Raw genomic sequence first — 25,700 nt, forward strand, 5'->3', positions numbered from 1 at the left:
GATGTGATTTAGGACTCTAGAATAACCTCCTACCTCCATTCCTGTGGGACACAGCTGTGCAGAAGGCTGATGTGAGTCAGCTTTGCTAACAGGACTGGAGTGGCCAGCATAATTGTGGCACAGAGCTCTGCTGGCACAGCTCTGCCAAAGTGGTTCAGAGAAGTCTGGGGTGATGTGTTCAGGGGAGCAGGCACAGAGAAAGGCACAGAGCATTAAATAGATGGGAGAACTGCAAAATATGCAAGAGTCCTGCGTGGCTACTGGAAATCAGAGCAGAAGCAGGTGATTCTGGTGCCGTCAGCAGTGTAGCTTTGGCCCCACACATTAAACCTGAGAGCTTTTGAGTGTGGAATTCCCAGGAGAGGAGGGTGGTGGCACAGAATACTACAGAATGCTACAGAATACCCAGCTGGCCTCTTGCTGCAGGTTATGGTGTGGATTGAAAGGCTTCCAGCACAGCACTGGAGGGACTTGGGGTTAAGCATTATCTTAAGATTGAGGGTTAATGAAAAGATAAACTTATTTGTAAGAGAGCTGTTTGTAAGATCACTTGCTAAGAAGATCCACTGACTTCTCGGGACAGAGGATCCCTTGGTGAGGCATGTGGAAAACCTGAGCAAAGGTGGAGGGACCTTTGAAGTGGGATTTGTACAAATAGGCTGGGAAAGCTCCCACAGTGAGATAAATCTTAGAGTTTGTTACATCTTTTTTCGATCAGCTGATAGTATAACAGGTTTTGTTTGTTTGTTGGCTTTTTTTTTTTTTTTTCTAAAGACTCTTAGAGTCATTACAGAGTTTAGATGGGCAGGGACCTCTGGAGTTATCTGACTCAAACCAGGGCTAATCCCAAAGCCAGACCAGGTTGCTCAGGGCCACACCTAGTCAAGGTCTAAGTATGTCCCAGGTTAGAGAATTCTCAACCTTTCTGCTCCTGCATACTGGGGCTACACTGCTTCTATGAGGAAGAATTTTTTCCTTATGGCCAATCAAGGTTTCTTTTGTTGGAGTTTGTGCCCATGGCCATTTGTCCTTTCATTGTTTCTGTGAGAAAAGCCTATTAAGTAGTTGCAGGTGGCTATAGAAGTCTCCCAGCCTTCCTTTCCCCAAGTTGGACAAACTCAGCTCACTCAGACTCTCACCCTATGCTCTGTGCTCTAGCCCTCTCCAGAAAAAAAAAAAAAAAAAAAAAAAAAAAAAAAAAGAGAAAAAAAATCTTTTTTGGTATTAGGGATTCCAGAGAATGACAAGAATGTGAGTTGTTTTTAAAGTAGCTAAACTTCTCTGGAAGTTTTGAGGACAAGGTATTTAAGTGTGTGTTTCTGAGCAAAACAGACTTATAAATTCAACTTCACTCGCAACGTTGTTAAAACTTTGCTCCCAATTTAAATTAGTCAGCACCACAGAAAAATCCTGAGACTGTTGTTATTGGGCTGTTGAACTAGGACTAGTGTGCTTAACAGAGAACTGGTTTTAAAATTCAGAATTGCTTTTGCAATGCTGGGGGAAGAGGAACAAGTAGGAAAGACAAAATAGATATGAAAGAAACATGAACCTCCTGTGTTTTCACTGACAACAAAGAAAACAGCATTTTGCTGGAAATTAATTGATTTCATTTTCACTTTTTTTTGCCTATTCTACTAAGGACATGTTTAAGCACAAGTCTGTGTCCTCTGCAGAGCTCAGGAGAGAGTCTTTGAAACTGGGGCACCGGGGATGCCACCATCCCCTCCTGCTCCAGGCAAAGCAGGAGTTTTGTTATCTGACTGCACTGCAAAGTAGGTTGACCTTGGTTAAGTGGGTCCAGAAAACCTTACCTGTTTTACCAGAGTAACTGTCTTTGTGTGTCCTCTGTCTGCAGCTTGCAATTTCCTGAGTTACCCCTTGGTTCTTTGTTGTGTTAAATAATTGCATTAACATTGGCTACTATCCAGAATTTGGGGCTCACTGCTGTACTTGGTGAACATGTAACATTGCCTCTCTCTCCCTAGTTCTCCTGAATTGCTGAATGTAAGAAGCAAAACTAATCAGCCCTTCCTCATCACTGGAACAGAACATGAGCCTTGCCCTGGTTTGGAGTGAAGATTTGTCCTCTGTTCCTCCCAGCTGTTAACCTTGTCCTCACCAGGAACCAGGATTTCAGGAAGCCTGAGCTGGCTGAACAGTGTCTGGCTTGTGCCTAAAGGGTACAAAAAATGGGTTGGAGACTAAGATTGGTATTTGGCCCTAAGACCCTGGATGGGGACTGCTTGGTCATACCATGCCTCTGCTGGCAGCGGACAAGTCCTAAACTCACAGCAGAGTCAAGGTGAGCAGGAGCCCTTGTATGGCTCTAGTTCAACTTCCTGCTCAAATCAAGAGTAATATCAAACTTCCTCAGGGCTCAGTCCAGCTCTGGTCTGGATAGTTCCCACACTGGAGTCTTCACAGCCACTCTGGGCCCTCCAGTACCCAAAGAAGATTTTTTCTTACATCCAGTCAGGGTTTCCTTTAGCTGCAGCTTGTAGGCAGTGCCTTTCACTGTGCACCTCTGGGAAGATTCTGGACTCCATCAATTCTTTACAGCCCCCCTGAGGCAGTTAAAAGCTGGAGAGGATTCCCCCCTTCATGTTTTTGTCTCAGTCCTGAGCAAGTCCCTCCCTGTATACCCATGCATCCATCCATGTGCACATCAGCAGCAAGTGCAAGCCCTCCATGAAGCTCCTTTCCTAAACCACTACCAGGCCTCCACCTGTGGCAAATCCAAGGTTTGCCTGACATGCCAGCCACCACAGGGTAGTTCCCTGACCATCAAGGAGATGTTATTGCTCCTCTGGAAGCTCCCCACTGGCCAGGCCCAGTACCCAGTCACATGGAGCCATCCCCAGGCTGTCTTGGCCTGCCATTCAAGCCCAGGTCCCCTGCTTTAGGGACAAGAAATGCTTGTTTCTTGAGAGCTGAGCAGTAAATTAATTTACACTCCTGCAGTTCTCATCTAGTCAGAATAATATCTTCAGAGCAAACCCCAGAGAATAATTCAAAGGTGTTAAAGCCACCAGATTCCTCCATCATGGCAAAAAGATGTCTTTTCCCCTTTTGTTTCTATCTCCCCTCCAGCAGCCAAATCTGCTGGAACCAAAGAGCTTCTGCTGTTAGTGATTGCCATGCTGCTGGCCACTGGTGGCCAGCAAAGAATCCTGCCCTGGTGCCTTGCATGGGCAGCTGGCACTGCAACCACTCCTGCCCAGCACAGCAACCAACCTGCTAACAGAGCCTGGGCCAGCACCCACTTCCCATGAGATCCCTGAGGGAGAAGGGAGGAATAGAGGAATGGATGGATGGATGGATGGATGGATGGATGGATGGATGGATGGATGATGATGGATGGATGGATGGATGGATGGATGATGGATGGATGGATGGATGGATGGATGATGGATGGATGGATGGATGGATGGATGATGGATGGATGGATGGATGGATGGATGGATGGATGGATGATGGATGGATGGATGGATGGATGATGGATGGATGGATGGATGATGGATGGATGGATGGATGGATGGATGGATGGATGGATGGATGGATGGATGGATGGATGGATGGATGGATGAGGTCCCAGTGAGTTGTGCCCTTGAGGCAGCACAGCAGTGGGGTTCCTGTACAAAGCCATGCACGGTGCAGAGAGGAGAGGCAGGTCCTGCAGCCTGAACTGCAAATGTGTGACCGTGCTCCCCCTCCCAGCGCTCCCCCCACATGGAATGGCACAACTGGGGGAGAGGATCAGCTGTGCAGAGGATCCTCAGCTGTGCAGAGGATCACAGATCAAAAAGACTGAGGGACTACACCAAGCTTCAGCATGCAAGCAGGCAGGGCTCAGTAAAGCGTTCACAGCCTAGCCTTGGAGCAGAACTGTTACTATTTGTCTGGCTTCCTGTCCCATTCTCCTTCTGAAATCATGACATGGGTAACAGTGCAGGAATCCATGTGCACTTTTGCTCTTCAGTTATTAGGCATCCACAGTTTTCCTATCTAAATGCTTGGGATCTTCCTGGTGACTGTTTCAATGCTGCTGGCTGAGATTCCTGGCTGTTTTAAATATTTATCTCACTTGGAGAACAACCCCCAGTCCTCTAAAGAGATCGAAAAATCAGTTATTTACTCTCATCACTCTTGCACTTTGTCCCCAACTAACTCTAATGCAGCTGTCACCCAAATAAGTCAATTCAGCATGACACTTCATTTTAGCTTGTAAATGGCAAGAGCAAAAAAAAGGCCTTTTTAAAGTATTTTAGAAACCTCACTATAAATGCAGCCTAACAAGATTGTCCAGCACACTAAGAAGCAAGATCTCCATTCAGAGTCTTAGAAGAAATCAGCTGAAAATACCTGTGAGCACTGAAGATGCAAAACACTTTAAATATAATTTTATGTGCTGCACACACAATATAATTAGTTATGGCTCTAGCTTTATCCAATAATATGAGAAATGGCATAATTAACCCCACTCTTCATCCCAAGCTGAATACATTTTAAACTTACCCCAGGCTAGTTGAAGATCCTTCAGCACTGGTGGTTGCTAGAGTTGGGAATTAGCACTGTGCAAGAAAGGAGAGAGAGAGAGGAGCAGAGCAATGGTGGCTTGACAGTTTCCCAGGACAGGACTGTCACATGCTAATCACTGATTTGAAATGCAAGCATAACAAAAGCCTTCTAATTATATAATCGTCGGGTCACATCCTCGCCGTGCCCATGCAAAAACCAGGACTGTACAGTTGGAAGAAGGCGATGCAGAATTTCTGACTTTCTAATTAGCATTGCACAGGGCTGGGGAGGGAGGGCGAGGAGCCCTGGGAAGTGACGGCAGCGGGGGCCATGTGGGGCCGTGCGCTGGCTGCTGTGGCCCTGCTGCTTTGCCAGGCTCAGAGGATCTTAAGTACCTCCTGTGGCATCCAAAAAAGACAACCTCCAGCTGGGGACAGGGAAACGGGACCAGCTCCTCCCTACCTGCTGACACCCTGGCTTCCCTAGGGATGCCAGGGCCAAGAAGGCGCAGGGGCCAAGGGCAAGGTTGCCAAAGTAGCCACGGCAGGGGAGCAGCAACACGAACCAGCACTTGAGTATTTTCTGTTTCTTCTCAATGACGAACAATTTTCTTTCGAGTAAAAATAAATAAGGGCTTGGAGGGTGGGGAGCAGCAACCCTCCACACCTGCTCCATTTCTTCCCCAAGGAGCATCAGCCCTTCACTGGAGGGCTCTTTGCTCCAAAGGGAGCATGTGGAGGATGCAAGTAACCCAAGGGCAGGGCTGTCAGGGCAGTGCTTGGGCCAGTCCACGAGTTACTCTGAAGCGTAAGAACAGGGAGACATAAAGGAGGAGGCACAGTAACAAAAGGCAGACTAATGTGAAATGTGTCCTCCAGGCAGAAAATGTGAAATGTGAAACTGCACAGCCTAAATCAGTATAATTGCTGTGCGGCGTAGATAAATGTGGAGCCCTAGCAAAGGAGCTGAAGGGACAGGCTCCTAAATTAACAGAAGCTCTCTGGAAGATGCTGCTACCTATGAAGTCAAGCACTAGGGACAGAGGACACAGTATTTCTTTTTTTGTTCATTTGTTTTTTTGTTTTTTGGGGGTGTTTTTTTTTGGTTTTTTTTTTTTGTTTTGTTTTTGTTTTTTGTTTTTTTTTTTTTTTTTGTTTTGGTTTTGTTTTTGGTTTTGGTTTTTTTTTTTGGTTTTTTTTTTTTTTTTATCTGGCTATTACAGAAGCAAAAAACAAGAAAATTGAACAAAATTTACTGTTCCCCTCAAGCACAATCTCAGGTGCCCTTTTGCAGTCCCCCTCTAGAAAAATGAGAATGGTGTATATATAGATATGAGAATAGAAGTATTTTCACTTCAGGACAAGAAGGCATCTGAGAGGCAAACCCCCATGAGACCATGCAATGCATTTATTCGGCTGAAGAGAGCCACTTCTCCCAGAGCTGACTCTCCATCTCCTGTGGACAGGCTGTTCCCAGAGGTGGGTCCATGGAGCACATAAGCCCTGCTGGAGCAGGCACCATGTGAGTCAGCAGCATTCCTGTGAACCATTCTTGCCCTTCTGGGGGTGGTGGGGAGCCTTTATGGGGCACAGCAGACCCAAATGGACCATCAGAGTGGTGGCTGTGGCCACCATCTGCAGAAGGACCCTGAGGAAACACCCTCATGGCAGGTGTTGTCTCTGGGTTGGGGGCTGCGGTGGGTCTTATACAGCCAAACCAGTGTGTAAATTTTCTTTTTTATTTCTCTGGTAGTTTTTTTTTTTTCTTTAAACTCCAACCTGGCACAGGTTGGCTGGAGGGGTTGTGGAGTGTCCATCCATAGAGTCAGGACCCGACAGGATGTGCTGGGGGGCAGCTGTCATGGGTGACCCTGTGCGTGCAGGGATCTGCAGAGAGGCCTTCCCCACCTCAGTGACACAGCTTTGGGGTCTCTTGTCACCTATGTCACCCTCACTCTGAAACTGGTATCACTTTGTAATAAATGGATATGATTCATGCTAACTAAATTGTAACTGTATCAATATTTTAGAGAAGAAATGTTATAAAATAAAAAGTATATGTGATCAGTGTTACAAAGCAGATGGGTTTCTTTGCAGATGTTACATGTGAAAAACAGGATGCAGGATGTATTATTGAGATAAGCAGGATCCTAAAACAGAATCAGCCTTGGGACAAACAAAATTGGGATGACTCCCAAAGCAGAACTGGCCTTGGGATGAGCAAAGTTGGGACAATTCCAGGTATGGAATCTAAAGTAGTGGTCTTATCTATGAAATAATAAGGCTTATTTGGAACATAATGCTTAAAACTTAATGCACATGCACAACCTGCCAGGTTATTCAGAGGGCAGCAAGGAAGACCTCTGAAAAGACCACTGAAAATCCAGGAGACTCCCTAGCAACAAGTGGAGCATGTGCTATGCAGTAGAGTGATGTAGATTTCAAGAATTGAAAATAGGAGGAGATTTATGGAAAATTATTGATGAATATGTATTTGCATGCAGTACATAAGGTTTAGTTTGGATTCCTTTGTTTCGTACGTGAGGCAGGGTGAGAAACCCTCCCCGAACCCCAGTCGGTTTTGCTTATGCTTTAAACGAACCTTAATCATACTTAATTAATCACTGCCAAATTTTTGTATATGCTTGATTATATTTAATATACTTGATTGTATTCATTTATACAAAATTGCTGTTCAATTAAAATTGCTGCTAAATTCAATTTTGTTGTTTATCAAATTAGACATGTAGAACTTCATTCATAACAACTTTCCTCCCCTTTAGTCCCACACACTGAGTTTTGTAGTGCAGCTTGGAGAAGACCTCCACGATCACTGAGCACAGCCATTAACCCAACACTGCCAGGCCCCAAGTGCCACATCCCAGGGTTAACACTTCCAAGGATGGTGCTTCCCAGCGCTGCCTGTCCCAATGCCTGGCCACCCTTTCCGCGAACACGTTTGCTAATACACAATCTAAACCTTCCCTGGCACAATTTGAGGCCGTTTCCTCTCGTCCTGTCACTTGTAACCTGGGAAGAGAGGCCGATTCCCACCTGGCTACTCCTGTCGGGGAATTGCAGAGTGACAAAGATCCCCTTGAGCCTCCTTTTCTCCAGGCTGAGCCCCCCCAGCTCCCTCAGTAACTTGTGGGTTTTCAAGCATCGTTCTCGTCTTTACTCGGGAATATGAGAGAGACTTCTGTTATGTGTAGTATGTATAATTCGCGCCTATAAAGTGATATATGGGTAGAAGTTTGATATGATTAAAATATAGACATAACACAGGCGAGCCAGGGCAAGGGGGTTGCCTCATGTATGTTGAAATCATTGCCGGTAAGGCTTCATTTGCAAATTAATACATGTGGCTCGCTCTGTTTTCTGAGATAATCTAGGAACTCCCAAGCGATGATCGTCCCGACAACTACTCGAGATTGGGATCACTGGAACCTCTGGAATATGCATCTCAGTGCCGGGTTCCCGTAACTCTATCACCGATGTACATCGCTTCCCGGACCTCGGATTGTTCAACCCGGCGCAGAGAAGAGACTTTATGAATACGTGGGACTTTGAATGGAAAGGAAAGGCTGATCGCCGAAATCCCGGCCTCAAGCAAAATAAACTGTATAAAAACTGCTCATGCAGGACGGGTGGTGTAAAGCATAGGAGAGACCCTCTGCTAGAGCGGACGGACCTGTGTCTCACCCAGCGCCGATCCCGGGCTCGGCACTCTCCTCTTCTTTGTGGCTGGCTCAGATAGAATTTGATCGCTATAATAAAAATTAGTTTTTTTCTTTTTAATTTGGCTGGGTCAATGTTTACCTATAACACTTCAAATACCACCATGCCTGCTGAAGAAACAAACAGCCGGTGTCACTGTTACAGCCACACACAGAGAGAGACATTCAAACGCACGGCAGCTTAAAGCCACACGCGATCCCCAGCGCCGGGCGCGGTGTGAGGGGAGCGGGGCGGGGCGGGCGGAGGTGCCGCGGCCCGGAAGGGAAACGCCGCGGATCCGGGTCGGGGAGGTGCCGGGCAGAGAGGTGGGAACGCTGGGGAAGAGCAGTGGTGGAGCTGCCGGGGGCGTCACGATTCCGCGGAGAGCGGGGGTGGAGGGGAAGGGGGTGCGCGGGGGCTCTGCGAGGGCGGCTGAGGGGAGGTGGGCAGGGGATGGGGTCCGGGGAGCGCGGGGCTGGGACAGGATTGAGGGTCCCCAGACACCCGTTGAGGGGAAGGTGCCGTGGGGAAGGGCGGGACGAGCCGGCGGAGCTGCTCCGTGCCCGGGGCTCTGTGCACTGAGCTGAGGGGAAGGAGACAGAACGCTGTGTGACAGAGGCCTCGGGGCACCTGCCGTGGGCTCCCTTCTCCCTCCCTCACGTCTGCCAAGCTGGCCCGGGCGGGGACAGCTTGGCTGTGAGCTCCTGTCCAGCCCCAGTGGAGCGGCCACACAAAGAGGGATTTGCTTCTTTCCCAAGCCCTCCTTTGGGTTATTACTTGTGCGCGGCCACATCAGGGCTTGTCCTGGCTGTGGAGGTGCCAGTGCGAAGATCCAGGGAGTGAATTCCTGCCGGACTGCCCGCAGCTGCTCACCTGTCCCCTGCAGCAGCTTCCCATTAGCAGGAGGTGCGGGAGGAGGATGTGTTAGTGTTGGGCAGTCCTGATGGGCTGTCAGCGCTGGGAAGACCCTGCTGAGAGAACGGGAGGAGCCCGCCTGTTCGCCAGGACACATCCACTCACTCCAGCAGCCTGGGCAGCTCCCTGCGGAGGGGAGCCCTGTGTGGGATAATATAAAAAAAAACATTGTATCTTGGGCTTTAGCTCCCCTTCCACCTTTTAGTCTCAGCCCTGCAAGCTGCCGAGTTAAGAAGTGACGGGGCAGAGGCTGCTTTCTTCTGTGAAATTTCCCTTGAAGGTTTGTCCTGTGGGCTTCCGTGCCCAGGAAGGTTCCAGCAGAGTGGCAGAACTGGGGTTCCCAGGTTAGGCAGCACTGCTGGTAGGCTCATGCTTTTGCCACAGAGTTTTGTCAAATTTGCAGCTTTTGCCTGAGGAATATTACTTTTATTTTCTAAAGCCACAGAACTCACTAAACAATGTTCCAGAAGAATATTTCTTGCTCCAGGTGCATACAGACACACCAACATGCAGATAATCAACAGTGGTTTGAGGGGGTGCCCTGTCGCATAGAAAAACAAATAATGTGTGCTCAGACATACACAATGGGCTGTATCACCTTCACAGCTAAGGACTGTTTTTTCCTCTTCTTCCCCAAGGAAAGATGAGTTGGTTGGGGAGGAAAAGAGGAAAGCCCAACAAAGGAGGAGGACGAGGCAGAGGAGGCAGTGGAAAACGAGGAGGCAGCAGTGGCCATTCAAACAGGCCTCAGCTTGGTGGAAGTAGGAAATGTTCAAGCAAAATTTGGGATGATGGAGATGATTTTTGTCTCTTTGAGGAACCAAGGCTAGAATCCAGGTATTTCTGTTGGTTTGGGGGGGATTGGCAATAGAGGTGCTGGGATACATGGGGGTCGTTTGGGATACTTTGGGCCATTTGAGATATTTTTTGGATGTTGACATACATAGACATTTGGGGCTGGTTTTTGGATGTGTTTGAATATAGAGTGAAAGGGTATTGAAAGCAATTTTTACATGTCTATTTTGATTAATGTTTTATGGATTTGATACCTAAGGAAAGTGTTTTATTTTTTAAAGATTATAACCTCTGATTTTCTTCTTTGGTGATAAAGTAATTTCAGGACACTTCTGGTCAGAACACATTAATAAACACAGGATATTAATATTTGTGTATTACAAGACAGAAGCTGGGCCGTGAAAAATCAGCAGTTTAGAATTATTTTAGTATCCTGTGTGTGTTCTGACCCATCTAGCTTAGAAATATATGGTTGTATTGTAGTCTAAGAACAGCTTTACCTAGCAAAGTGTTCAGTAAATAATTTTGGATTTGACATAGGATACAATACATTTATGCACGTGTGTGTAGATAAAGGCACACAAATCTTGGTCACATAAGGGTGAGTCCAGCTGAATAATCCTTAGGTGATGGATTTCTCTTATTTTGATTTTCCTGTTTTGAATTACAAGTTTGAGCCCCAGCATCCCAATTCAGTCAAGAACATTTGAGCCAGGCAGATAACTCATGGTTATGTCCTACTTTAATTTTCAGATCAAGTGCCCCTGCCAGAAGAGGAGGGCAAATGAAGCAGAGACCTGAAGCAAAAATGCCTCTGCAGACCATACACATGACATCAGAGAACCAGAGAAGAGTGAAAGAACTCCTTCAAGAGCTGCAAGGACAGGAGCTGGCACCTGAATCAGAGTTAGTTTAAATGGAGGCACTACTTCCAGCTTCTCTACATGAGCATGTTTTAGCAGGCATACTGTTAGAAATGGAAACTGTATTTTTTCCCTTAACTTTTAAGTATATCTCAAATCTTACGGTTTTGACTCTGCTTTGTTCTTCTACAGTAATAACTCTGGGAAAGGGTTAGCCAAATCTTCCATTTAAATGAAGGATTTAAAACTGCAGAGGCAGAGTTTTATGTCTGCTCAACATTTTAATTTTGTTTCATTTTAACTTGGTAACTCTTTTAATCAGTGTAGCTGGAGAAGATGATGACGAGCCTGATTACCTCGATGATGAACAGTGCTGGTCAACAGAACAGGAAGCTTCTGATGTAATGCCAAGGTTGTCTGCTGAGCCAGCTGAGCACAGAATTGTAGACAGTGAAGTGTCTTCATTTGCTGTGCACAAACTCTCCAGGTGATGCCTTATTGAATAATTTGTATCATGAAGAGGTAGATCCCTGGCCTCAATACTCTGTAAGGCCTCCTTGTGTCCTTCATCCGTTTTGCTCAGACATTAATAATTGTTCAGTACTTTTGCTTTGTTTGGGAGCATTTTATATGTGACAGCTTTTTCTGAAGAGTTTAATTTCTGTAGTTGAGTGGGGAAATCTAACCCTGAAACTATTAAGTGCTACATTCTGAGGTGTGAGGCAGTGCCAAGCGTGCTCCCTTACTGTGAGCCTGATCAAGCAGGTCTGTGGTTATTTTGCTTCATGTGAGCCTCTCACTCACTCTTTGCCCTGTTTTCTCTGTTTTGGTGCAGGTATGGTTTTGACTGTGAGCGTTGTAGGGCAGTGCTGAGATCCTGCAATGGTAATATTGGGGCATCATTGGAGTATTTGCTGTTGCAGTGCTTCTCTGAAAGGTATGGAGAGAAGATGCAGGTTTCTGCAGCAGCTGCTGAAGCCAGTCAAGAGGAATGTTTAGAGCAGAGACAAGAAGAAGCTTTTGCCCTCCGGTCCATTTATGGAGAAAAATTTATAGAAAGGATTAAAAATCGTGTTTGGACTTTCAGTTTGGAATTGGACTACCTAGCACACAGGTTCAGTAAATCTAAACAAAAAAGTACAAGGGACACAGCAAAACAGACTTCAAAGGAAATATGTAAATTTTACCTCCAAGGAGGCTGTAGGTTTGGTTCAAAATGCAGATTTAGACATGAATTCCCTCCAAACCATCCACTAAACACATCCAAGAACTCTGCAGATGATGCTCACCTCAGACATAGTGATGGTCCCATATATGAACTTGAAGTAAGGTTCCCTGACGAGAACAAGTATCCTCTTCAGGCACCTCTCGTGGCATTTTACTCCACTGACGAGAATCTGCCTCTTGCTTGTCGCCTGCACATTGCTGAATTCCTCTTTGGAAAGGCCTTGGCAGCTGCAGAGTCTCATGAGCCAGTGGTGTACACCTTGGTGACTTGCTTAGAAGATGAACAGGAGATCAGTGAGCTCCTGAGCAATACTCACCACAAGTTCAGTGTTCCTCCTGTCTCCCTGCTGGCAGCACCTCCTGCAAAGCCACAGACAGAGAGTGCACCTGCTTCAAATCAACAAGCTGAAGGTACAGCAAATCTCCTTTATGGTTTCTGGGCTGAGAACAGTCAGAAAGATTTAAAAGGAAAAAAGAGAGACAAGGCAGAGCCCCTAGTTCAGCCATCTGTTCCAAATCTATTTCTGGAGATTGAAGTCATGTGGTGAGCCAGATCTGTGATCTGTCTGTGTCTCAGGAAGTTCCTTCTGTAGTCAAGCTGCAACAGAGAGGTTTTGTGCTGCCCAGAACTGAGTTCAAGGAGCACAGAGTTTGGCAGAGTGAGTGATGCCCATTGCCACACAATCCATGGAAAGCACTGAGAGATGTGAGCTCACCAGAATGGACCAGAGGAGTGTGCTTGGAAGGGAGCAGGGAAGGTTGTTTGCAAGCTCTGTTGCATCTGCGACTCATCAATTCAGAAACCTCTTTTTTTAGATTACTTAAAATTACCAGCAGTTCTTCAAAGTTAACTTACAAAGGTGGATTTAAGGCTGAGCAAACGTGGAAAGTGGTTATAGAATGTTGTTCAAGGTATCATCCCTTTCTATTTGTGCTGGTGCAGACAGGTTGATTTCACAGGAGAGTTGAGTCTGTGTCACTTGTGGCAGGGTGACTATTGAGCTCTCAATTCCAGAACTACTTTTATCTAAGGCAAGCTTTTTTCAAGACAGGGTTCAAGAACAACTGCATTGAATTGTAGAGTTCTTAAATAGTGACAAATTGTGCTTTTGCTACAGTAAGACCAAGTATTCCATTTTTTGAACACCTCTGCAGAAAGACAGCTTTGTTCCAGAAACTGAGATTCCAAATAATTTTCTTTAGCTATAAAATATTCCTTATGCTATAAAATACCTTTTTTTTTGGTAGAAGTAGCCTTAAAACTTTCAAGGGCTGGCTGACAGTTTGAGCAAATCCTGCTTCAGTTGACAGGCAAAGGCACTGAAGTACCTGGTCCATTTCAGCTTTGGTTTAAAAGTACTTGGCAGTGACTTAACACTTAATTAATTAAAACTACCCTAACATGTAAGCATTTTGTGCTGCACAGAGGTCGTTGTGTATTGGAGAAGTGAGCTGAGGCACATGGAAAACGTGCAGGAAGGCAAACCACTTAACCATGCTGGCTCCCTGTGTGGCCACCCAGACCCTGGTGCGGGGGTAGGGATAAGTGGGATGGGGCTGGAGAAGCTGTGGGTGATTTGGTGAGATGAGGGGAGGTTTGCTGGTGGTGTTGAACTAAATTCATGTCAGAAACAGTCCTGCAGACCCCCAGGCCCAGTCTAACAAAGTTCTTTGTTGGGAATGCTGCTGGAACATGTCTCTTTCCTTCATTGCCCATTCCTTAGTAATAACAATATTTAACTGTACACTCTGTCTCAAGCCTCAACTGTGTCAGAGCCTCAGGAAGAAGAGGTGGTGGCAGAAGAGGAGGAGGAGGAGGAAGAGCCTGAACAAATTGTTGTGGAGAATGAGAGTTATGTGAACTTGAAGAAGAAGCTTTCCAAGAAGTATGATGTGCAGGCAAAGTCTCTGTATAATGAAAATGTTAAAATCTGCGCGCAGTTTCGGCAGAAAAAGGTACAATGTGCAGAGCATAGTTTTGTTGCTTACTTTAGAGAAATAAATATTTTAAGAGACAAGCTGTTGTTTGAGATGGTTCTATTCCATCCCAGTAGTGTTCTTACTGCTGTGCTGTTTCTGTCCATCAGTCTTCCAGGCACTTTCAGTCCATGCTGTATGAAAGACAGAAGCTCCCTGCATGGCAAGAGAGGGAAAACATTCTGGGTTTGCTTGAGAGTCACCAAGTTCTTGTTGTGAGTGGCATGACAGGGTAAGAGTGTGATTGCACATACAGACTTTATGTATTAAAGTATACACTGAATAACATGAAATATGATCCATGTTCTGGGAAGGCTGGGGTGGTGGCTCATCTGTGACCAGTGTGACCAGTGACAGCAGTCCTAGTGAACTTCATGTGAAGGATCACACTAATGAAACAAAGCAAATTTCCACTGGAACACAGTCGATTTATGTGGGTGGAAGGTGTTGGATTTGTGGGGTTTTTAATTAATTCCTGATTTTGTTGTGCAGATGTGGGAAAACCACTCAGATTCCTCAGTTTATCTTGGATGCTTCTTTGCAAGGCTCTCCAAGCAGAGTTGCAAACATCATCTGCACTCAGCCTCGGAGGATCTCTGCCATTTCTGTGGCTGAACGCGTAGCCAAGGAAAGAACAGAAAGGATTGGACTCACTGTTGGATATCAGATCCGCCTGGAAAGTGTAAAGGTACCTATGCTTTGCTTGCTTGTTTTCATTTAGTCCTATTGAAATGTGCTTAGTGCTTCTCTAGTGTACAGAATCTCTGCCCTATACCTGCCATGCAGTGAGATAAGCAAGTTTGTATCATCTATATTTATAAAATGTTATGAAACACGTTCTGTATTTTATTTCACCTCAAGTTGCACAGTTCACTTTGCAAAACAAGAGTGCAGTGCTGTGTCTTGCAGGTTTGCTTTCTGTTGAGGGAGGTGAAGGGGTTTTAGAGTGTGAGTAATCCTGCTGTCCTTTGGAAGGCTACTGGCTGCTTTTCTGCCTGTTGCCATTCCCATGTGTCTCCCAAGTGGAGACTGAAGGGTGCAGCTACAGCCAGGCAGAAATTGCTGTGTTGGAAGTGAATTTTTGTCTGTGTTGCAGCTGATTGCTTTTTCCAAGAAGTGTGCTAAAAAAAGAGACTCACCAGATCTTCCTAGAAAGAGAGATCTGAGTTGTTTATCAGAAAACAATATCCACAGGAAAAGCAGTTCATACTGTTTGATAGGTAGCAATGTCCCTTGGTAATAAGCAGGTGTTTTCAGTGTCAGTCAAGAAATTAAAATCCACCTCCAGCAGGCCTTGCTTCTTCCCTCTCAGTCAAACCTGGTGCTGAGCTGAAACCAAATGCTTTGCAGCAGCACATACTCTCTTTGCACTGTGTTAATTTGCCCAGAGTCAACTGAATGCTTTGTCTTACCCTTCAAGTCCTCAGCTACCAGGCTTTTGTACTGCACTACTGGTGTGCTGTTGAGAAGGCTGGAAGGAGATCTGACTTTGCAGGGAGTCACTCATGTTATTGTTGATGAAGTTCACGAAAGAACAGAAGAAAGGTAAATAATCTCTTATCCTGTAAGCAAAATGAAGAAACATAGTCAAAGGTAGCTCAGGTGCAAGTAGGTGATCCTGTGGCAGTAATATGGGATGGTGGAAGGAGTCTGGGTTTAGGTTCTTGTCTTTGGGCAGTAGGAAATTGTGCTGCAGCAGCTTGTGAGAAAAGCACATCTCTCAGAAATTGCTGTGCCTCCAAAGCGCCCTCACATTGCAGCACTGTTGCAGAGAGGTTTTGGGTGGGGCTGGAGGGTTAAGTAACTTTTTAACCAGAGCTGTTTGTTTCTTACAGTTTCCTTGTTTAAGCTTTTATCGAATGCCATAGTTTATCACATGCCTTTTGCGTTTGTTTTTTTTTTTTTTCCTGATGCAGACTTCAGCAGAGCAAGGGACAAATGCTCACATTTTCTTCAGTCTGTAGATTTTACTAGACAGTCTCATCCTATCCTGCTCTAGCCTCCTGCAGTTTTACCCCACTTGCCTGCTGATCACAGGCAAAAGATAATGTCTGTCAGTATCTCTGTAAATTAAGTGGCAAGCATCCTTTTCTTTGTTTTCCTTGTCAAACACTGCAGTGCAGTGGGTTTCTAAGAGGCCTTGTCTCTTACCCATTATTCTGCAGCTCAGGTGGTATTTTAGCCACTTAAAAGGGCTTGTGTCTCTCAAGGGTTCCTCTTCTTTCTTATTTAAAATCACTTCAAGCCAGTCTTCTAGTCATGCTACAAAAGCTATAAATATATAGGGGAAAATACAGTGAGCAGAGAAGGGTGGGTAAGTCTGAGTAACTCTTCCAGTGAAGAACAGGAGCAAAAAGGACTCATCTGTTACTTTGAGTTAATTTCTTATCTGATATTCTTGTGTTGTCATTAATGTAAGTAATTTATAAAACTTCTTGTTTAAATGTTTTGCTAAGTAATCCTGACACTCCAGTAAGGGACAACCAGAAAAGAGTCAGATTTGCAGATTGCTTTTGACTAGGCCATTCCAACAAGCTCATGATTCTCTGATGGTGTTGCTGTGCTGTTGGAAAACATTAGGAAGATGGACAGAAGGGGGAGAAAAACAGTCTGAAAGTTAATGCTGAAGACATTCAAATGTTCTTTTGCCTGTTCTCTTCAGTGACTTCCTGCTGCTGGTTTTGAAGGATATAATGGTTCAGAGGCCAGACCTACGCATTATACTGATGAGTGCCACCCTAAATGCTGAGCTTTTCTCTCAGTACTTCCACTCCTGTCCAATCATTAACATACCAGGTGAAAACCTTTCATTTTTTATTGCCATTCATTGTTTTAGAGATTTGTTTTCACTATTTCTTCTTGCAAAGTGTTTCTCAATTCAAGATGAGGATGTATACCAGAAATTCAATGCTGAAGACTTAGAGGGAGAGACTGATGAGATTCAGGAGAGAAGGGACTTGGAAATGTTGTCATTTTTGTGCTGTCTGTATACCAGCAGAATTTCCCTTCTCAGAAGGAAATCATTACATGGTGTGTGCATGACATGGTTCCCTGGGTTAGTTTCACCACATCTGAGGACTCTCCTGTATCCTGAGAAATGGCAACCACATTTCTCTCTCTCTCAGGATTTTTCATAGAGGTGCACAGAGAGAAAGAAAGAGAAAACAATTTCTATTTCTGCTCCTTGTTTTTCTCATGTGGAATGTGCTTGGAGAATTGTTTACCTGGGGTGATTGCTTGATTGGATTCTGGTGAGGATTGTTTGAGCCTGATGGCCAATCCAGCCCACCTGTGGCTGGACTCTCCAAACAGGGTCACGAGTTGTTAGTTAGTGAGATATGGTAGTCAGAATAGTAGGTTTGTAGTTTTAGTATCTTCCTTTCTATAGTATATTAATGTATTATAGCATAGTTATAATAAAGAAATCATTCAGCCTCCTGAACTGGAGTTGGACATCAGCATTTCTTCCCATTGGGTTCACCTGCATTTTACAATTCTTGTGAGAAAAGGATCAGTGAGAGGATCCAGCTGGATGTGGACACGTTTAGCCCAACGTGCCTTTTAAATTGCTGAGTTATGATGTGGAGCAGCAGAGGAACATGGGTGTGTTCCCCTAAGTGTGTCTGCCCTTCTCTGCCTGTGTGAGTGCATTGTACATGTTACCATGGAATCCTAGATTGGTTTGGGATGGAAGGGACCTTAGAGGTCCTCTAGTTTCACCCCCTGCCATGGGCAGGGATGCCCTATCACTAGACCAGGTTGCTCAAAGCCCCATCCAACCTGGCCTTGAACACTTCATGCTTGGAAGACACCCACTGTTTGTCCTAGTCAGAAATTGTGTTGAAGAGTGCAGTGTAGATGAGAGCTGTGAAGCCAGTGTATGTCATAATAAACCTGTATAAAGCTACAATAGTCTTTGGTCTTTTTCCTCTTTTCTCCATGCTGTTGTGGCATGTGTAGATAGATTTATTCTGATGTTTTATTTCAGGTCGAACGTTTCCTGTGGACCAGTTTTTTCTGGAAGATGTGATTGCAATGACAAGGTGTGAAATTCACACAATCTCAGATGTATTTGGGTGGTGAGGTTGAGGTTGCACTTTTGACCTTGAGACTGCAGTAGTTCTGGCATTTATTTAAAAAGTAAATCCTCTCAAATCTCCTTAATCACCTGCACTCTTGGAGCTCTACTAAAGCACCTTGACCTTCATATTATCTATGGTTTATACAAAGTTCCTCTCAGACTTAAAAAAAAATATTTTAGATATCCTATCTCTGTAGTTAGTTATTAGAAGGAGACTGTTAGGCTCCTTTCTACACTACCAAATGTTCTTCTGCTGTCCAGGTATGTTTTAGAGGACAGCAGTCCCTACAGGAAGAAGGTAAAGCACGAACAGAATGGGAGACACAAAAGAACTGCATTTGAAGAAGTAGAGGAAGACCTGAGGCGTGCTGGCCTTCTGGAAACCACTGACACCGTGGTCAGAGATTCAGACCCAGACCAGAAATTAACTCTGAAGCAGCTCCTTACACGATATAAAGGTGAGCTCCTTCATAAATTTAATAAATTGGCACACAGACAACATGGGGTGTTATCACTGTAAGCTGAATTCTTATCTATAATTCGGAGTTTTGTACTTGTGAAGTTCAAGATGAGAGACTTTCTGCCACTTTAAAAAAATAAAAGAGAACCCATTGTTCTCTTAAAGTACAGGCAAAGGTCTTGGCTGAAACTAGTTTTTAGCATCTGAAAATGGACAATTTTCAGCCACTGTCTCTTTCCATCCCTTTTCAGATGCCTTGTTAGTTCCACTTTGCTCTCTGGATCTGTACTTGCTGAAGCAGCTTTGCTTGAGGCACAGCATGGATCTGCCTCTTCAGGTCTAAGCTAGGTGCTCTTTAAACAAACTGTAACTGGTCCCATGCATCCACAGATGTTTTTTACAAGACATGGATTTACTGCATCTTTTGTTTCTTTTTTTTTTCCCAGGGGTTAGCAAGGCAGTGTTGAAAACAATGTCTGTCATGGACTTGGACAAAGTTAATCTAGAATTAATTGAAGCCTTGCTGGAATGGATAGTTGCTGGCAGACATTCATACCCCCCAGGTAATTCATTACCCCCAGGTAATTTCAGTGTCCTTGGGAGGTAAATGAAAGAAGATTCTTGGAAGTTTCTTGGACAGCCCAAAGCTAATGATTTGCATGCAGAGTTTCTGTAGCTACTGACTATTTTAAAAAAAAAAAAAAAAAAATTTCTAGTTGAGTTACAAAGCTTGTGATATACATGGGAGGGGGAAGGTGAGAAAATTGTCTCCTTTGAGAAGTCTTTTGTGAAGGCCTGTTACAGCCTGTGTGCTTTTTTAGTACAATAATTGCACATTAATAAAATATTGTGCTGTTCTTTTTGTTGAGTGATTTTTAATTTTTTTTTATCTACATATATAGGTGCTGTGTTGATATTTTTGCCTGGCCTAGCAGAAATCAAGATGCTTTATGAGCAGCTTCAGACTAATGCTCTTTTTAATAACAGGCACAGCAAGAGGTAAGGCAGGAAAGCTCCAAAACTGTCAGTCTTTACCCATAAAGAGTCATTTCCTGCACAAAGCCTGCCTTTATCCAGGGATAAATTAGCTTGATTACATGTGTGAGCTGACTCCAGTCAGGGTAATTCCTTTTCTGTCTTGTTGGCTCTCTCCTTTTGTTTTTCTCCTCAGCTCAGGAGGGTCAGTTGTTGAAGCTCTCAGAGACCCTAGTGTGGAGTGGTTTCCATTCTGTGCTCTGCATGATCCAGGCTGCTGACATTTCAGAATGTTTGCTGAGCTATGTTTAGTTGTGGTTGGGTTTGGCCTTGGATGGTTACAAGGAGAAGTGACACTCTGGACAGTATCTAGTGAGGCAAAAGTGTGTGCAGGCAGGTTGTTCCCAAGAAGGAAGAGGCTGGAGATGCCCTGAGCATCTTGTCCTGTTGTCCTTGCAGGTGTGTGGTTTATCCACTTCATTCCTCACTGTCCAGTGAAGACCAGCAGTCTGTGTTTCTCAGGCCTCCTGCAGGAGTTACCAAAATCATCATCTCTACCAACATTGCAGAGACATCTGTCACCATTGATGACGTGGTCTATGTGATTGACTCTGGAAAAATGAAAGAGAAAAGGTACTGGCATTCATTCCTCGGGTGGGTTGTAAACTGTTTCAAGCCTTGAGCTTTCCAAAGAGCTGGGAAAAAGTGGAAGGAAACCTGGTCTTTAGAAAGCTGCTGCGGGGTGGAGAAAGCCAGTGTAAACTCAGATCCAAGTGCAGGGGTGGGAATTGTATCCATACAGAAGTTGGCAGCATCTGCCTGCTCAGCCTCCAGCCTGTTCTCTGTGCACTCCTTACAAGGGCAGGTGACAGGACAAGGGGTAAAATGGCTTCAGATTGAAAGAGGGCAGGTTTAGATTGGATGTTAGGAAGAAATTCTTCACTGTGGGGAGGCACTGCCACAGGTTTTCCAGAGAAGCTGTGGCTGCTCCATCCCTGGAAGGTTCAAGGCCAGGCTGGACAGGGCTCTGAGCAACCTGCTCTAGTGGAAACTGTCTGTGCATGTGGCAGAGGAAGTTGGAATTGGATGATCTTTAAGTTCCCTTCCAAGACAAACCATTCTGTGGCTCTGTGAGTACAAGCCTGTCTCTTGCTCTCCTGTAGATACGACCCAGGCAAAGGAATGGAAAGTCTGGAGGACACTTTTGTGTCCAAGGCCAATGCTCTGCAAAGGAAAGGGCGGGCAGGACGTGTGGCCTCAGGCGTCTGCTTCCATCTCTTCAGCAGCCACCACTACAACCATCAGCTTGTAAAACAACAGCTGCCAGAAATACAGAGAGTGCCCTTAGAGCAGCTCTGTCTAAGGTGAGCTGTTGTGTTTGTAGAAAAAGCCAGCGTGCAGAATATCCTTCCTTTGCTGCAGGGAGCACTTGCCACAACCCGCAGCGAGCATCATCATCGTGCAAACGTTAAAGCAAGAGGCCTTCCTGTCCCTGCTGCACACTGTGCACCCCTTTGTACTGAAAGGAAACAAAGCAGCACAAATTACAGTAGTTTTGCAGTTGCACAAATTACAGTAAAAACTTTATTTCAAACCTCAGGGTACTATATAGAAATCTGTTCTTATAGACTCACTACTACACATTGCTCCCTGATTTCAGCTTTGTGTTACCAGCCCTCTTCTAGGGAGCGTGCTCTTCAACGCACGTTTTCTGCTTGCTTTTTTTCATTCTTTTTTTACAAAAGCTTGCTTTTTTAATCCTGTATATGTAACTAAGCTGGTTTTTTTTCTTTGTTTGTTTTTTCTTTTTACCTTTCTCTCCCCTCCTCTTAAGAATTAAGATCCTGGAGATGTTTTCTGAGCAGAGTCTTCACTCTGTCTTATCACGACTGATCGAGCCCCCCAGGACTGAGTCCTTGCAGGCATCAAAGGTGCGACTGCGGGACCTGGGAGCGTTAACTCCGGAGGAGAAGCTCACTCCTCTGGGATACCACTTGGCTTCTCTGCCTGTGGATGTCAGGATTGGCAAGCTCATGCTGTTTGGCACCATTTTCCGCTGCCTGGATCCTGCGCTGACCATAGCAGCCAGCCTGGCCTTTAAGTCACCTTTTGTAAGTATTCTTAACCCGAGGGCTGTGGTTTTGTGCAGCAGCAAAATGCTGCTGTGACTTGCAGCACACTACACTTGATATTTTAATTCTTCTTTTTACTGTAAATTGTTTATGTTAATGCAGTGCTTGTTAAAACAGTCCAGTTATGAGCAGAAGTTCAAAACCAGGTGGTAGCAGCAAGAGTGGTATTTATATACAGTATAAACAGTGAATAATATTTTTGATTTTTAGCTAAGAAGTGCATACATTTTGTCTGAATTTGGTGTGAAAATTACTGGTAATATAAATTGTGAAACAGTGATAATGGTGGAGCTGACACAACTGAGCTGTGAATGCAGAGGTCAGTTTGGATCTGTGTCTTCACTGTCACTTTGGCTTTTTGAATCAGGTGCTCTTTTGAATGCCTCATATTTTCTGTTACCCTCAGGGAGAATTTGCATTCTGACCTGTGAGCTGCTGTGAAAATCCCAAAGAGAATGTGCCATGTAGCTCTAGAATGGCTCGTCCAAGTGGTGAGGAGAAGAACACACTAACCTGTTACTACTGCCTGTCTAGGTGTCACCATGGGATAAAAGGGAAGAAGCAAACAAAAAGAAGCTGGAGTTTGCCGTAGGAAACAGTGACTACCTGGCTCTTCTCCAGGCCTATAAGGTGAGTTAAGACTCAGTAGCCTCTCTTGGGGTTTTGTGATGTGTTTGAAATGCAAGCAGAAATGTTTTATTAAAGGCTTCCTCCCATCCTCTCACTCAGGGATGGCGTTTAAGTATCAAAGAGGGCTCTCAAGCAAGCTACAACTACTGCAGGGAGAACTTTCTGTCAGGAAGAGTTCTTCAGGTAGGTCAGTGTGGGTGGCCTGGCAGAATCCCAGTGACATAAATAAGCCACTGGGGGTGACTCTCCCTGCTGCTGCTCTGTCTGTTGTAGGAAATTGCCAGTCTGAAGAGGCAGTTTGCAGAGCTGCTTTCTGACATTGGCTTTGTGAAGGAGGGATTGAGAGCCAGGGATATTGAGAAGAAGTGGTCCCAAGGAGGCGATGGCGTGTTGGATGCCACAGGAGAGGAGGTAATTCACAGCATTTCATCAATGCTTCAGAATGCTGCTGCAGTTTTTCATGTGGGCTGTCTTCAGAAAGATGGGCCAGAGATGTCCTGGGGTTACACGATGATCAGGGTGATCAGGGTTTGGTAGTTGTAGGATTCCTGTGCTTTGGGACAACTTGTGCTTGCTTTCTCAAGGGTACAAGCCACTTTGTAGCCAGATGTCAAAGAACAATTCAGCTGGACACCAGGATAGTGGTGGCCAATTTGTTCCATTGATAGTGGGGGGAAACACAGCTCAGGTCCAGCCTGAGGCCGCAGGAGCAGTGACTTGTCCTCCTCTGTAAAGCACAGGAGTGCAGCTGTAAAAGTGAACCAGTTTCAGGAATTCAGTCATTCCTGGAGTAGGGTTTTACCTTTACACACTGAACTGTAGGATGCCTAATGATCCCCTATTGATTTAACAGGCAAATTCGAATGCAGAGAACATCAAGCTGATCTCAGCTATGCTGTGTGCTGCACTGTATCCCAATGTTGTCCAGGTAAAAGAATGGTTTTTCATTTTCCCTTTTTTGGTCTAGCATATCCACATAGCCTGCTTTCATTTGGGCTCAGTGTGGCAGCCTTGAGCCTGGCTTAGGTTGCTGAAGTTTGCTGCTTGTGGTGTCAGAGCTCCAGTTTGTACTGCCTGAGACTGCTGCTGTTCCGACAGGCTGATTACAGTGTCACACAGAAGCCAGCAGCAAATGTGAAGAAGCCACGTAAAATTACACCTTTTTAGAAGGCTGAGGTTACAAAGGAAGTCAGGGTTGGACAGCACCTGGAGTGTAATACCTGTCTCCAGTGACTTGACATGTTGCTACTACAGAATTTCTGGTTTTGCAAAAATTTAAAACATGAAGTTAAAAGGTTTTCTGGTGCAGCACCTTTTTTCTTACCATACAGGTGAAAAAGCCGGAGGGTAAATACCAGAAGACCAGTACAGGAGCAGTCAAAATGCAACCAAAAGCAGAAGAGCTGAAGTTTGTTACTAAAAATGATGGTTATGTTCATATTCATCCTTCGTCTGTGAATTATCAGGTCAGGATGCTTTTTTCTGCAAAGCATGCTCTCTTTTTATAAAAGAAATCACTTTTGCTTGAGTGTTTAAAATTACACTGAGGATCCCTATTGACGTTTAAAATAAATGATTGAACAGTCCTGTGTTAGGATTGTAAATAATGGTGCATTCCTGAGTTAGGAATGTCCTCCTGGGCAGAGTTAAACTGCAGCCCCTGGAGCCAACAGTTGTTTTGGGTCCAGGAGGGTCTGCTAGTGCTGCAGGTGCACTTCAGGCACAGTTGCTGCTCTCTGCTGCTGCAGAAGAGGAAGAGCACCACCATTCTGACCAGGCTGTTGTGTCCCTGTCCCAGACCAGGCACTTTGAGAGCCCATACCTGGTGTACCACGAGAAGATCAAGACGAGCCGAGTGTTCATCCGGGACTGCAGCATGGTGTCCGTGTACCCGCTGGTGCTGCTTGGCGGCGGCCAGGTGCACATGCAGCTGCTCAAGGGGGACTTTGTCATCTCCCTGGACGACGGCTGGATACGCTTTGTGGCTGCCTCTCACCAGGTGAGGAGGAGGAGGGGCTGTCCTGGGAGAGCTGCAGAGCTGAGCTGCAGCTGAGCCTCAGCCTTGCCTCTGTTTTTGCACGTGTGTCAGGTGGCTGAGCTGGTGAAGGAGCTGCGCTGCGAGCTGGACCAGCTGCTGCAGGATAAAATCAAGAATCCCAGCATGGATTTGTGCGTGTGCCCCCGAGGCTCTCGGATCATTGGGATGATTGTCAAGCTTGTGACCACGCAGTGACATCAGAACAGCTTTCTGTAAAGCATCACCGACGGCTGCTGCTGGAGAACAGACCAAGTAACATCAGTGTCCTGACGTATTTATTGGTCCAAAATGTGGCATGGACCACTGGAAGAACAAGTTGGCAACTGTACTGTTGAGTTTTGGGGGTTTTTTTGTTTGCTTGCTTGTTCAAATTAAGGTGGTTTACAGTAGACTCCGGGAAATGGGAAAATGGCAATTCTTCCAGAAGGAATAGAAACCTCTGAGTGTTTTTAATGGGACTATGCCCTGGTGGTAGTGTTTTCTGGTCACACAAACACCTGCTAGCCAGCTGTTTCTTGTAATAGTCATGGCTGGAGGCAGCATGTGACACAGGGAGCTGCTCCCAAATTGGTTTAAACTCACTTCTACATTTTGACTAAGACTTTACTGCGGTAGTTTTGGCTGACCTGTAAACAGGGATCCTGTTTACAGTTCAACCCAAAGCTCTTGTACAAGTGAGCACCTTTAGATCTGTGGCAAGAGGTTCTGAAATTCAGACAATGTCCTGTGGTGAGATGTACTGGATCAGTCAGGGTGGTTTTGGATCAGTGCAGGTTGCTCTGGTGACAAGATAAAATTCCAAGACAGGGTGGACATTTTCCCTTGAAAGAGAGGCTGTTCCAGCCCTTCCTGCACTGGGAATAAGTAAAACAGCTGAGATGGGACTGCTGTAGTGCATTAAAACAAACACTTGGGCAGATGCCATTGCTAATTGCTAACGTGTTCTGGTATGGGGTAGTCCTCCTGCCACCCTACACAGCTGGAACAAAGCCCCACTCCTGGAAGCTTTCAGACAAACTCCTGCTGAGGACTGGGCTCTTGGGCTGCTCCAGTGTGGGGTAAAATGCTGTAGCAATAATGAACTATTATTTCCTCCCTTTGGCCTTGCTTTTAATTGCAGTGCTGAGCATTGCTGCAGCCAAGCTGCACAAATACCAAGTGCCTTCAGGATTGGGCTGTCACCTTTCAGAGTCACCAGAGTGAACACTGCCTCCAGCACAGTCTGATCTACAACCTTCAGCCTGAGGAATGTGACTGGAGGGAGAGACCTTGTTTGGAGAAGAGTTTGGTTTTTTAAAAAAATACACATGAATTGTTTGTAGGAGTTTCACACCAACACACCCTCCTGTGAGGAAGATGACAGGAGTATC

General features: G+C 45.3%; 1 protein-coding gene across 1 annotated transcript; it reads left to right on the top strand.

Moving 5' to 3' along the window:
* The first annotated feature begins 8,547 nt into the window (after positions 1-8,547).
* DHX57 (DExH-box helicase 57) lies at positions 8,548-25,427 on the top strand. The gene is made up of 24 exons (XM_053938172.1): positions 8,548-8,563; positions 9,791-9,989; positions 10,701-10,853; positions 11,133-11,297; positions 11,646-12,448; positions 13,797-13,993; positions 14,125-14,246; positions 14,507-14,702; positions 15,435-15,559; positions 16,677-16,810; positions 18,003-18,057; positions 18,357-18,553; positions 19,002-19,118; positions 19,458-19,554; positions 19,990-20,163; positions 20,694-20,894; positions 21,365-21,641; positions 22,197-22,292; positions 22,392-22,475; positions 22,566-22,703; positions 23,146-23,220; positions 23,624-23,758; positions 24,091-24,291; positions 24,382-25,427. The coding sequence occupies exons 2-24, from the start codon at positions 9,796-9,798 to the stop codon at positions 24,523-24,525; spliced, it is 4,080 nt and encodes a 1,359-aa protein (XP_053794147.1). The 5' UTR covers positions 8,548-8,563; positions 9,791-9,795; the 3' UTR covers positions 24,526-25,427.
* Positions 25,428-25,700: the final 273 nt, after the last annotated feature.

This window comes from Vidua chalybeata, chromosome 3, assembly GCF_026979565.1.
Source record: "Vidua chalybeata isolate OUT-0048 chromosome 3, bVidCha1 merged haplotype, whole genome shotgun sequence".
In the NCBI taxonomy this organism is placed as follows: Eukaryota; Metazoa; Chordata; class Aves; order Passeriformes; family Viduidae; genus Vidua; species Vidua chalybeata.

What these genes read in the sequence shown, in the direction of transcription:
- DHX57 (XM_053938172.1), top strand. Translation starts at nt 9,796, where the DNA reads ATGAGTTGGTTGGGGAGGAAAAGAGGAAAGCCCAACAAAGGAGGAGGA. An exon ending in GAGCTGGCACCTGAATCAGA is followed by an intron (nt 10,854 to 11,132) that starts GTTAGTTTAAAT and finishes TCTTTTAATCAG; the next exon opens with TGTAGCTGGAGAAGATGATG. An exon ending in CGCAGTTTCGGCAGAAAAAG is followed by an intron (nt 13,994 to 14,124) that starts GTACAATGTGCA and finishes TCTGTCCATCAG; the next exon opens with TCTTCCAGGCACTTTCAGTC.